Source organism: Antennarius striatus, chromosome 7, assembly GCF_040054535.1.
Source record: "Antennarius striatus isolate MH-2024 chromosome 7, ASM4005453v1, whole genome shotgun sequence".
In the NCBI taxonomy this organism is placed as follows: Eukaryota; Metazoa; Chordata; class Actinopteri; order Lophiiformes; family Antennariidae; genus Antennarius; species Antennarius striatus.
Genome location: NC_090782.1, coordinates 21,103,558 through 21,116,785, shown reverse-complemented (window position 1 = coordinate 21,116,785; position 13,228 = coordinate 21,103,558). Strand labels below are relative to the sequence as shown.

At 38.9% G+C, this 13,228-nt stretch overlaps 1 protein-coding gene across 7 annotated transcripts in view; it reads right to left on the bottom strand.

Annotated features, from left to right (window-relative positions):
• Nucleotides 1-13,228, bottom strand: part of sgip1a (SH3GL interacting endocytic adaptor 1a) — a 45,127-nt gene that overhangs the window by 13,950 nt on the left and 17,949 nt on the right. For 3 of the 7 annotated variants that reach the window (XM_068318728.1, XM_068318731.1, XM_068318736.1), the window contains exons 1-10: nt 9,984-10,155; nt 9,324-9,387; nt 8,985-9,009; nt 8,219-8,281; nt 7,937-8,000; nt 6,536-6,714; nt 2,462-2,473; nt 1,321-1,342; nt 1,141-1,219; nt 769-854 (exon numbers count right to left, since the gene is read on the bottom strand). In XM_068318728.1, the coding sequence (XP_068174829.1) occupies nt 769-854; nt 1,141-1,219; nt 1,321-1,342; nt 2,462-2,473; nt 6,536-6,714; nt 7,937-8,000; nt 8,219-8,281; nt 8,985-9,009; nt 9,324-9,387; nt 9,984-10,047 (658 nt within the window). In that variant the 5' untranslated portion in view covers nt 10,048-10,155. Of the gene's footprint in view, nt 1-768; nt 855-1,140; nt 1,220-1,320; nt 1,343-2,461; nt 2,474-6,535; nt 6,715-7,936; nt 8,001-8,218; nt 8,282-8,984; nt 9,010-9,323; nt 9,388-9,983; nt 10,156-13,228 lie in introns of those variants that run through there. The other 4 variants (XM_068318733.1, XM_068318734.1, XM_068318732.1 and 1 more) reach the window with 4 other exon arrangements.

The following is a 13,228-nucleotide window of genomic DNA, read 5'->3' as shown; positions in this document are numbered from 1 at the left end:
ATTCAATGAGGATGAAATATGCGTCTTTATGATCAGATAGCATGACAATATTATGTCTTATTACTATTATACTGTATGTTGTTCTATTTAGTCTGCAATCTGTTTATGCACATTCAATAAAGTGAGAATTATCCAACCCTGGTCCATCACCAAGATGTTAAGTTGAAAAAGTCTCTAAAAAAAGCTGAATTCCAAAATTGTTGCATTAGACCGCTGTTATTGCAGTTTGACTGTGATGCTTTTGGAGTATCCTGTGTAGACAAAACTATTGAATCATTTTTCAGTTTTCTGAATGTATATGTATACCAAGAGAATTTGCACAATTTTATTGATGACTGACGCAGCAGGTGAATAACAACAAAGAGCTCTCCTGCAACATGTCTCTCTAAATCACACTTGATTGGATGACAGCAAAATGTGAACATTAATAAGCTGCACTGTGCACATAGAAATGACCTCCCAGTGTCAATTTCAACTTTGCCTCCACCAAAGATACATGAAGAGAATCGACTTCTGCACAGAGAGCCTGAGGGAGGAACAATGTCAGAGAAAGGGTTGAGAGGAATAGAAAAGGCAGTGACAGCCAAGAAGGGATGAGCAGCAAGCCTCGAAAAGATAAGACGGTCTTCAGAAACCCTTTTTCATTATTTTGTGATAACTTAAAAAAAAAAAAAAAAACAACACCGCCAACAACATTGTGTTTTAAATGAAATAAACCACATAGAAAACTATAGTGAGTGATTCAGAATGACAGAGAAGAGGGGTTACCTTCAGTTTTTGATTCCCCAAAGGTTGTTTCCAGAGGAGGCCCAAATAAAGCTGTTGTGTCTTCAGACACTGGTGTTTGAGGAGTGCTGCCACATAAATATAAATGGAGTAGTTCAGGATGATCATGTTCTAAAACTTTAAAGGAACAAATGCATGTGTTCCAAACAAAACCAGTCAGTGTTCTAAAAACAGTACCTGATGGAAGAAGTGAAAAGTATTAAGGACAGCTGTTTTAATAATGCAAAGGTTTAAAAACATGCAAGTTTTGCTCCATAGGAACAGCGGTCACACATAAAATGTTATATATACACTCTATATAGTCAAGCACTTTCGTGTTTAGTGGTAGATGCTTGTCAGGGAACAGTGAGATACCTGGGAGGTTGTGGTGCCGTAGCTGGTGCAGTGGCCACAGCAGGGATAACAACACGTCTTGGTCTGGCAATCTCCTCTCCTTGAAACATAGTTATGCACTCATCACATGTGACTCTTGTATTACATTCATTTTAATTCACTATTATTACAAGAGAAGCAGACCCAATTCTGAATACTTACTGGATGTGTTCCTTTTCAATCCCTGTAATAATAAGAAAGACAGTAATATATGAAAAAACACAAAGATTTATTTTCCCACTTGTCCACTACAGTTCTGTGTTAGAATGGCCCCCATACACAACGGGTGAATCCACTGACAGACATAAATTATCATAGTATAAATGTCCTAAATTTACCTTTTGCGACCAGTGGAAGACATTTAGCCTCAAGTTGACTGAATCTGATGGCTTTTCTCATTTCTATCCCGAGTCTCAAATTGTTAACTGTGCAGGTGTGCCAGAATTACTAGCCCAACCCAAATATGCACCAGTACATATTACCCAGTACTGTATAGTACTCTAAAAACCATGTAAACAGCATTTAAAATGCTTTATTAAATGTGATTAATTCAATGCCAGACATTAGGTGAAACACAAATTAGCAGCTTGGCTATTATGTCAGGAAAACGAGCAAAGAAAAAAAAAAATCGGTCAGTAGAGACATATTTTTAATTTAAGAATGTAATGTTGCTACAATAAACAAAACCAGAACGCAGAAAAACTAATATCGTTAGTATCAGGTTAGAAAATGGCAACATGGTGAACTTCTCCCACGTGCAGAAGAAACATTGGAAAGCTTTTAAAGCATGCATTTGAAGCCTCGAGAAGCCAAGAAATCCCTCAGAGTGAGACTGATAAAGACTTTAAAATAGAAGTTAGAGTTCTGGTGTTGCGGAGGCAAGAGGAGAATGATTTTTAGAGCTGTGATTGTAAAAACCCATGTGTGTTTGGGTAGGAAGGAGAAGGGAACAGAGGCAATCAAATGACACGATGATGGGGAGTGACTGAAGCAGGACATCAAGGGGTCCAGCTGTGCATTTTTATTACCGCCAGACTGAATAAATGTGAAACCATTCAACATGTCAAGACTTGTGGACGTGTGATGTAGAATCCAGAATTAAATACATTCATACGCTTATTTTTATATAGGACTGTCAAAACAAATCAACAGGTTTAACCCATTGCCTCAGCCACTGACCCCAACTCCATATTTTCTGTTTTGTCAGATCGACTGCAGGAAAAAGCTGAGCAGCAAAAGAGTACAAGAAATGTGGCGTAACGTCCAGGCTGACCTCAGGGAGATGGAATAAAAGGGGACTTACCGGGCTACGTCTCTGTGACCAGCAAAAAGGAAGAGAGAAGAGATACCTGGTCAGAGAGTGACAAATCAGTAACACTATATGCAGCAAGAGAAGGAGATTTGGCCTAACTCATATTTGGGGATTAAGTTCCTTGCCAATCCTTGCCCAACTTTCGAGATGACTCGATTGGTCTTTGTGTATGTAGTCATAATGGTCTTAGAAGAGAGCTGAGAATGACTTGGTTTGGTTATGTGATTGTAGACAGTATGAAGAAAAAGTGAAGCAATTAATAAGTATGAGCGTATTTACAAAATTTGATCTCATGTCAGCTGAGAACCTGCTGCTTCTTAAATCCCGTCTCTTCCCTTGCTGTGGTTTTGTTCCGTGGAACAAACCATTGATTCAAGGTCACAGCGTGTCTGTCTTCAAAAGCAAACCACCCTCTCTTGTATTTTTATCGTTTTTGACCTTTCGGGCCCTTTAATTTCAGCTGAAATCTTCGTGTCCACCTCACATCGACCCTTTCTTTCTTCCATCTCACACTCATGTTCTTGTTCCAGTTGTTCAGCGAGCCGTAAGATGATGCAGCAAGGGGTTGGGAAATGCTGGAGGATGGAATTTGTTTCATTGAGTCAGTCACTGTAGGACACTATGCAATACTGTGCCGTGACCAATGAGTGTCCATAATTGAAATCCAAAGAGCTTTTTTGGAACTAGAGTAACGAACAACTGGTTTTAAGAGATGACACACATCTCTTTTTGTCCCTGGGTACTTCATACATCGCTAACCATCCAGCTATCCTTTTAGTTGTGTTCACATTTTAAATGAATGACTCATTTATTACTCCAGTAATAAGTTATGAGATAGTGACAAGCAGCAGCATACGATATATTAGTGATAGACTTTGCCATCTGTCACAGCACAGCAGAGAGATACGATGGGTCTTGCAACGTAGACATGGTGGGAGGTGAGCATTTCAAAAATTCACATATGACCACTAAATTTCTAATTTAAAATGCAGTGTGAAATGTTTCATTTCCAAAGTAGGAAACAGCAGCTTTTAGACTAACAAGTAAAACCTTTACTAAAAATTGTGCAGCTGCAGAACATGGTTGTACTCTTATCAAAATCCAATTCTGAATTGCTCTTCAAAGCGTGGCTTGAAAAAGGTTGATTGAGCACATGAACGCCCATACTGAACTTATGTGGTGCAAGAAAATGCACAAAAAATATGATTAACACTTGCCCTCCTGGTGCACAAAGGAGTGAAACATTTGAACGCCTGCAGATTGTTAACCCTAGTAGACAGTTCACTGCCTCCAAGCCAGAGGTGGTGATCACACAACATGACACTTGATTCACCTCAGTATCAAAAAGAAGGATGTCTGTACAGCAACTTAGAATTCCATAGAAACATGACAGCTTTTATCAGATGTTGAAGTACCAACATTTAGATAAGCATACAGTACATTGAGAACACATTCCTCAGGTGTTGTTGCAGGCTTTTCAAACATTGCAATCCTACCAACGTAACCTCAACACACTATGCCGATGCGTCTGTGTGAATGCACCAGATACATTAGCATTTACATTTTAGAAGACTTGTGGTCAAAATGCACTCTGGGAAAGTGGTTAAACTGATTGGAACACAAGGCTGTTTGTATTTATAGCCATCCATTCAGATCACCTGGGACGCTTGTCAATGCAGATATGAAGAGGTTCAGATGAGCTGTGGCTGACTTATCCACTACCCTTTCCCCCCATTTCTGCCACTGATGGACTTTTTATTTTTGTTGGAGTGTAATCTCACTACTCCAGAAGGGATTAAAATAAGTTTTAATCAGCAAAAAGAACTCTCTATTTCAAGTAATCATAGTTACATGCACATATGGTAATCTACAACTTTTTAAAAAACAAAATATAGTTTCAAAGTGAATTTTGTGGGAAAGCACATTCATTAGCAAGCTGTAAGTATTACAAGGTATAAAAGTGTTAATGTAAAAGTGTTGCATGCACAACATGCAAAGCAAAGGCTTACCGGACTCCTCTACAGACGTCAGCATCATTAGAGGCAGCAAGGTATGACGGATAAAAGAGAAACAAATTAAATAGAGTTGATAAAGGCAGAAGACTAGACAACATGGTCACACTAGGCAACACAAAGCAAAACATCCGTGTATGACATAAGCAGTTAGTTGCTATACAGATGGGTGAAGTTGGTGCTGCTCTACAGATCAATGCATCCTCCTATGTAGCTCCAAACCCCTTTGCTATAAAATAAGCAGTTATCCTGTGTCATGTTCCTCTCACTACTGCACACATGAATAATACATGCAGAATATATCAAATATTACAAAAGCTCATGCAGTCTGCAAGGAATACATGGAACTTAGTATGCACTTCTGGTGTTTTGCTGCTGCAATAGCAGCTTGTCAAAGCCTTGCAAATCTGGTGTTTCCCTGTAGAAAACCAATGTTGAGACATGGAGTAATAACTGAGACTTCACATTTTCATGACATTCATATGGTTGTGGGGGTTTTCAAATGTTTCATTCTAAAATTTACTAGTTTAATTCAAGGAGAAGAAAGAACTAAAAAAAAACAGTGGGGAGTTGCAGTATTTAGCGTCAGAGGCCTGCTAACATTTGTCCCTGTTGCTCCTTTCATTAGACCGATCCATTGTCAGCACATAGCCAAGGTTACCCTGAGTTGCCAGGGGCCAGAAGTGACTCAGACTCATTCAACTTATGTGTGAGAAAGGAAAAGTGTCAGGTAACTTATATACTTTATTCTAACAAAAAGCAAATCTGGAACGAATCCAAGACATTTGGAGAAAATTTGCAGATAACTTAAAAATCATAACTTAGATATATTATTTTTATTTGTCTTTATTTATTTGCCAAGTTATCTTATGTTGTGCATATTTATGTTTTTTTTAAAGAAATACTGAATAGCCATTTATACCCATTAACCACTTCAATGATCATGTATTAAAATACTACGTATAGATAAACTTCAAAACCCAGCCAATTCTGACTTAAGAAGTTGTAACTGCAAAAAGTTAGCATTTCCTGTCAGAAAATCATACAGTATCAGCTACTACACAGGTGTAAAGTATGCTGCAATTCTGAGCCACGGAAAGACCTTCACACCTGATCAGGTTAACAGTCAGCGGGTGAACGCGGATTAAATTATTGAGGGCCTCTGCGGCTCAAATGACCACAAGCAATCTCACTTGGAGCAGACTGACACACGGGTTCATTGTGCCCACTTTCCCACCTGAATAATTGAAGGCGGACACCCAAGCCAACTATCTTCACAGAGGAGTGGAGGAAATACAGGTAGAAGTTGAAAAAAAAAGCAACTTCTTTTTTAAACTTCTGTATAACAGACTAAATGCTGTTTGTATTTGACTTTGGATCAATTAATTTTGCGACATTATTTCAATCAAGTGCTCCACACCCTGATATTTGGCAGCAGCCTGCTGTCACTTTATTTCTGTTGGGGTGGGACATTTGCCTTGTGTTCAACAATACTGGACAAAGTTTGAGAACAATGAGGCTACTGACGGCATTCTGCAAGTATCACAAGCATCACAAATTAAATATATGGAATGTAATCCTCACTGTGCTCATTACAAGGATATATACTGGGATTTCCCTCTAGGATTTAAACAAGACACTTCACCCAGTTTTCAAACTGACTCACTCGTGAAAGAAATAAGTGTCTCAGATTGTTCATTAAAAATGATAGTTATCATGAAGCGCCGCGGGACAAGTGAAGCCGTCTCAGTACAGAAAACCCCTTGATAGTTAAAACAGAAAAGGTAAGATATGCACAATGTGCAGTATATTTTAGTGGCTAACAAATGACTGTTCAGTATGGGGCAAACTGTAAGTTAACAGTTAAAACAATCCTGTCAAAGTGAGCATAGGCATAAATGTCCAACATCAAACTATGTAGGCATAAAGGCAGTTAAAACAAGATAAGAAACAGGAATGCGTAACACAAACATGCTATAAGTGTTGAAATACAAGCGCACAGCCATTGGTTCAGTCGGCACAGACAGGGTGGTGTGATGTTAGGGTGACTCACCAGAGGAGACGGGGACAGGGCTATGTTCCCTATGGAGGCTTTCAGCTCGTCAACTGAGGGAGCTGTAACTATTCGATCAGCCAGCAGTGGCTTAATCTTGATTTTGAATTTTTTCCTGTGGTCCTCGTCTTCTTCCGACTCATCAGAAGAAAAGAATGGGGACTTTTTGGTAGTCGGCAGTATTGCAGTGTCAAGGAAATCTTCGTCAAACTGTCTGATATATCAGACTTACATAATAAGACAAATATGTGATTGTGCGAGAGCTTCAAAACCACAAACTAAGAAGTTCCATCATCAGTCTAGCCACCGATGCATCTATCAGTCCTTTTCCAATCATCTGAGCTTGTGTCTCAGTGCCAGCAGACTCAGCAGGGTAATTCAGATGCCCCTGTCCCCACCGACACTTTCCAGTTCCCCCTGAGGGATTCCAAGGCATTCCAAGTCGAGAAGAGATATGTAATTCCTACAGCGTGATCTGGTTGGGTGCCAGAGTTTATTTCCAGTTTAGAGAGTCCTGGGAAACCCGAAGTGCTTCAAATCACATCCATAGAGAAATTAGCATCATGACTTTGGTAACTTTATATATTGGTAACTAAAGACAGACCAATATATATATACAGCCTTTTTTTTTGTACGGTAACCACTGATGCTAAACATTACCTTTACTTAAGGACACTTGTCCATGGTTTCCAACTAACGTTTTTAGTTTGAATTCAAAGTCATTTAATTCGGTAGAGGTTCGATTATATTTTCCTACTCCAAGAGCAAAAATAATAACTGTTGGCTGATAAAGTGGACACACCAATTTCAAAAGGAATATAACTTTTAAATTACTCGACGGATAAATCAATGCTAGCCAAGACCCAATAAAGATATTAGACTAAATTAGGCAACAAGTACAACAAACTGAGGAGAAAAACAGCATCGTCTCTGCTCAACGTAATCCAACAGTCTGGGGAATCAGTGAATTGAGTCGTGCTTCTGCACTTCCTAAAGGTGTTATGAGTCTTTTCACAACACTTTTCTGCAACTTCCTGCTCTTGGTTGGTGCATCAATGACTCACTATCCTGTGCTGATCATTATTTTCTTTGGTTAAATTTTTGTTAATAGGATGTCTTGACATTCCATTGACACAAGCAGTCATCAACAAGAGAGGATTTGCCATGTGTGGATATTTTATCGTAAAGGTTTGTTTCTGTTTATTGTACAGCCTCTATATTATTTGGAATGGGACATTGTTCAATCTCCCTGAATAGGCTTTACCACACAAACTGATCTCTAATCAGTATGCACTGCTTTGATAAAACCAGAACAATGGATCAGTCAGTTTTTTAGTCAACAAATGCAGCTTGGCAGAGATTAATTCTATCAAATGACAAATTAAGCAGTGCTGAGGATATCTCCCTCCTCTGACTCGTCATCGGGTCTGATGCTGTAGCCCTCTTCATCCACTTCAGGAGAGTTCTGAAACACACAAGAGTGAGTCAGTAATTCTTTATAAGGTAGTGACATCACACAGTTGTGGCACCATCCATGTTAGAAGTGATCGACAATTTACGTAAATCAATTGATTTTATTTTACAATATAATGTATGAATAATGTATGTTCATTCAGTTACGATGAAAACAGCTTTAAATCAGTTGAGACTAATTGATACAGTCATTAATTAATTTCTGCTTACATATCTGTCCCAGTCAATATCTCCATAGAAGCCATTAGGGGCCCCGTTGGTCCTCTTCTGAGACTATCAACAGACAAACAATTCAATTACAAATGGACCAAAGTGACGCTGCAGCATACTGTACACTACTACTCAAATATTAAATGTGTTTTCTACAGTAATTGTGTTTATTGTCGCTGCCACACAGCTAATCCTGAACTATAATTTTGAGTTTCTTCTTTTCTGTCCCGAGTTTCTTACCGCTTCTAATTCATTCCTCCTTTTGTTTATATTTGCAACCCAGTCAAAAATAAGTATAATTTGTGAAATTTTTGGGGTTTTCAGGAACCTATCCTTGGTCAATATTGATCTGATGATGACGATGATTCTAATTATCAAACACGCCATGAAGTAATACGACAGTGTCTAATTATATTATAATAAAATGTGTGTCTCCTGAACCAAAACAATCAGTACTCAGGAGAATATCCTGTTTGGTTTTCTCAAAGCTTCATCACGGAGCAAGCTAAGAAAAAATAGTGACGGCTGAATGATGACTCGAAAAGTATATTTCAATATCTACAACTAGTCTAAGGTCTCTGCTCTAAACTAAGTCTACTCCAAAAGGTTAGAGTTCAGTACCGATTCAATCTCTTGGGGTTCCTGGTGAGTAAAAAGAACACGGAATATAAATGTTGCAGCTCACATTTAACACTTTTTGTGTAGTGTTCCAAAAATTCAATTGATAATTATTTGATTGACGTATAAAATATTGTGTGTTACTTACACCCCCGTCTCTGTCCGGTGACCCCCTGTGAGTAGAAAAGATGAGGTAAGAAAGCAGAGCATGAAAATCACATAGCTCCAGAACTCTTCGTTTTGAAATTGACTTTACTGCACTGATAAAAAATTGTTTCCCAAAGGCATTTAAACCTGTTCATTACCCCAAACAAATCCCACTTTAATCCCTTTTTCTGTTGAAGTGTACAATGTATGACCGGCTGTCAGTGTTATCAAAATAACTCACTCTAATTCGGAGGTTTAATACAGCTCTCTTTTCAGCTACACGAACGACTTAAATGATCTCTGCTCTTCAAGTGCTCCAGGAAGAAAGACAAAGACTTACGCAGAGTCATTGTCCTTCTCTTTCTTCCGTATCCCAAAGGCCTTCCTGGTACGCTTTTTCAATCCTAAAGCGAGAAAGAAAGACATTTGGTTCAGTGACGCCATAAGCACAACTATAAGGTGGCATCTGTGGATGCAAAAAAGGGTAGGTGATCTCAGCAGCACTCTATCTACAAGATTAAGATTAAAGATGACATTTTAATGCATTATTGAGTGACTGGCTGCATAACCGAAGGTAATGTTGCCTTTTGGAATGAAAATATGTCCATGGTCACTGCAGATGGACCAACAGCCTTGCTGTCCTCTAGGCATGATTTAAGCATTGCATTAAAACTGTAAAAATCAATGAACCAAGTACTTAACAAGAATAACTGAAGGACAGACAGCTGATCACGCAGCAGAAAAAAATTCAAAACATCAATTAATGAAAGTATACAAGGCATTCAATTTAAAAAGGAGGGTGCACCTCCACAACGGGACTCTGAGTGGAGAGCTAAAGCTCAAGTTCCCCTAAATCATTAAAGTTTACTTTGAATCAGCGGAAGATGATGAAAAACAGAAGTTCAGTCACAATCATCAGCTCAAATAAATTTCCAAGTATTTTGTCTACTATGTAATTATGCCAAATCTCGTCTCAAAAGACTTATTATCTTATTCTTACCCCAGATGAAAGCCCAGTTGTCTGCCACCATTTCCTTTCTGTTATGCCTCTCATTGTTCCTCATCTTAGCGTGGTTCTGAACTCACTGCTTCATCTCATGACTTTTTCTTTTACAGCACACAGGCACACTGAGCTTTAGAGAAGGAAACTGATACTACCTCTCGCTAAACCACATACATGACAACACACACACACAGACACACACACACACACACACACACTATCACGATACCTCCTCGATTCAAATCTGGTACTCAAATTCAACACCGATGACTCAACTCATGAATAAAACATTCAAGTCACCCTGTCTTAGAGAGACACATACATGATGCAATACAAATTTTATATGTCTATAATTATGTGATATCTCCTGGATTGTTCCTCCATTGTCGCATCCTCTGCTTCATCAATCTGTTTTCACTTTCAGGAAGACGGTTTTATTTGACAAAAGCACATTTATTCACTCTCCCATTTTATTTCTGGTGCTTTCGATAAATATTTTTCTAATATTTGTAAAGCTCAATTGGCTTTTTTTCTTTTGACCTTTTCTGTCTGACATGCAGTACTACAAAAACTGAGATTAAGTGCTGCGGTAATCAAAGGATACTGATTGCATGCACATATATGTAAATATGTTAGTGTACACATGATAGCTGCAACGTTGCTTCAGACTTGTTTTATATATTAAATGAGAATAAATCAGTGGCGTGATCACCTCATAGTGCAATGCAGTAAATTAAGCACTGCTTTGTGTTTAGGGTACAGTAGCGCCTGACTGAATGAAAAGTCATGCATAAGAAAATGATTGGTATACCAGAAACTAAATAATGAAGAAGGAAATAACAGAGCATGTGGTACACACTGTCTAACAACTTAATGGATGCTAGCACATTTGCTAACATAATCAGCGGTCTCTTCTAAAGACACGGTAATGTCATTCTAGGAAAAGACATGCAGATGAATAGGGTAAGACTACTAAAGCTGCATTAAACTGACCAAAGTTAGATTCAAGTATTTCACTCTGGGAAGAACCTGTACTTGTTTTTGTGCGTCTTTATGATTCAACGATAATTTATCCTGGGACATTTTTAAATAGTGACCATCTGGTCTCTGAAAAGACTTCAGCATCATGAATTTAGGGTAAATCTGGATATGGAAGAAGCTAACTTTAACACAAGAGGGGAAAATAAACACAACCAGAACACCACCCAAAGTAGCACAGGATGTATGAATATTATTTTAACTGTGTGGTTCTTCCTACACCCTACATATGAGGCTGGCACAAACACCACCTTCAATAAAGAGGACCAGCTTGTATGAGCATATGAGCTACTCCTGAGCTTTAACCACCAGAATGTAGATGTACCTGCGACTAAGACTGTGTCACTTAGATTTATATGGACAGCGGGGTATTGACTGAGAAGATACATTTATTTTTACACTACCTTTTATCCCAAGGAGGCTCATTTCAGCTGGACATTTTATAAGAAACCCAAACAAGACCTTCGGTCATCTAATGTGGTTGCACGACCATCTGAGGTTAGTGGTTAAGTCTATCCTTACAGATGGCCTGAGAGATGGTGTAGTAATTGGGTCTATGAATGATCTCTAAGAAACCACACTTTCTCCTTGTCTACAAACAAATGGCATACAAAGTTTAAAAAAAATGCAGACAAAATATAATAAAGGTCTCAGCAAGTTAAATGTCTTGGTACATCTTCCCAATGTTGTTTTCTTATTTGAGGAACGAATGTAGCCAATGACTGTATTGTGTGTTGTTGTGACTGTGTCTCAAGTAGTGATTTTCTACTTAAGCCTTAAAGTCACTGACCTAAACAGGAAGAGATACTTTGCTCTGGATATCTGAACACAAATGTCAAATGCACACGTATGCTACTGCACAACCACTTAAACACATGTTTTATGTCCAGCTCTACTTCTGGGCACAGCGGCAGATGCTGTTCCAAGCTCTGGAAGCAATGAAGAGGCTCTACAGGGCAATCAACCAAACACACACAGACAGACAAACACAGACCAGGCCACTGCAGACTCTAGATGGGAGTTGTGTATACTGCCATGCATACTAAACAGAGAGGACAATGATACATCATTGAAATGTAGATGCAGAGGAGTAGATGTTTACACCAAAATGTTTTATGTTAAGGTTATTTTTTTAAAAATGGGTACTGAGTCGAGCATGAGGAGAAGCGTGCGGATACACCGACAACCAGGGAAACAGGTTAGCAGATATGGAGATAAGTAATTAGTCGGATAGAACGAAATTTGACGTAGAAAAAAACCTGCAAACAGTAGAGAAAACAAGCACCGAGACAGACAGATGCATCGCTAACAGGAGATTCAAAAGTTTTTTTGGTTGACTTGAGTCATCTGTTGTCCTTGTCCTGAGAGGCAGGAGGAGAGAGATGCAGGTGAGAAACGTTAAGACTGGTAGATATGCCGATAATGATTCGGCAATGTTGCAAAGATGATGAGGCAGAAAAATGCTCCAGTATTAGAGACAAAAAATGCTGTGAATGCAGTGTCAGCTTTCTTCTAATCGATCCTTAAACATGAAGCAGCATGCTGGAATACTTAAATATTTACAGATATTTAAATAAAATAGCCTATATTTCCCACCTACAATTTCCTCCCAAGTCTTAGAGCAGCAGTTCTTTAACAACCCAGAGGTGGCAGAAGAATCTGATGAAGGAGAACAAGAGACAAGAAGTTCCATGGGCTATCACCCTTGTCTCATCATGATCAGCACAAGTCAGATGGGTAATGCAAAAGATGCAAAATGCTCATCGGCAGCATCAGTGTGTCTTTCAGTGAAGGATCCTGTCAGTGTGGCAGCGGAAAGACAAAAGGATGGTGTCAGTTTGCATTTGTGCCCTGTGATGCTAAAATAAGGCCTCTGCTGAACTGTCCAGGTGGCTGCACTGTGACCCATCAGCTGCATACACAACACATACAGTACACAAGCACACACTTGAAACAGTACAATACAATTTCTTTTCACTGCACAGTTACATAGAAGACATGTTTCAGTGACATCATCCACTTCCAAGGAAAGTGGGTCAGGGCCAGAAGCCATGCAGCAGCACGGCGGCAGTTGGTGCAGAGATAAACAAAACATATTTGAAAGCACCAGGAATGTGGTGATGCATCCATCTGTGCAGTTTCTACTCAATGCTTAAATTTTCATTTATCCATGCTTACTTTTAAGTGTATGAATACATTAGGAT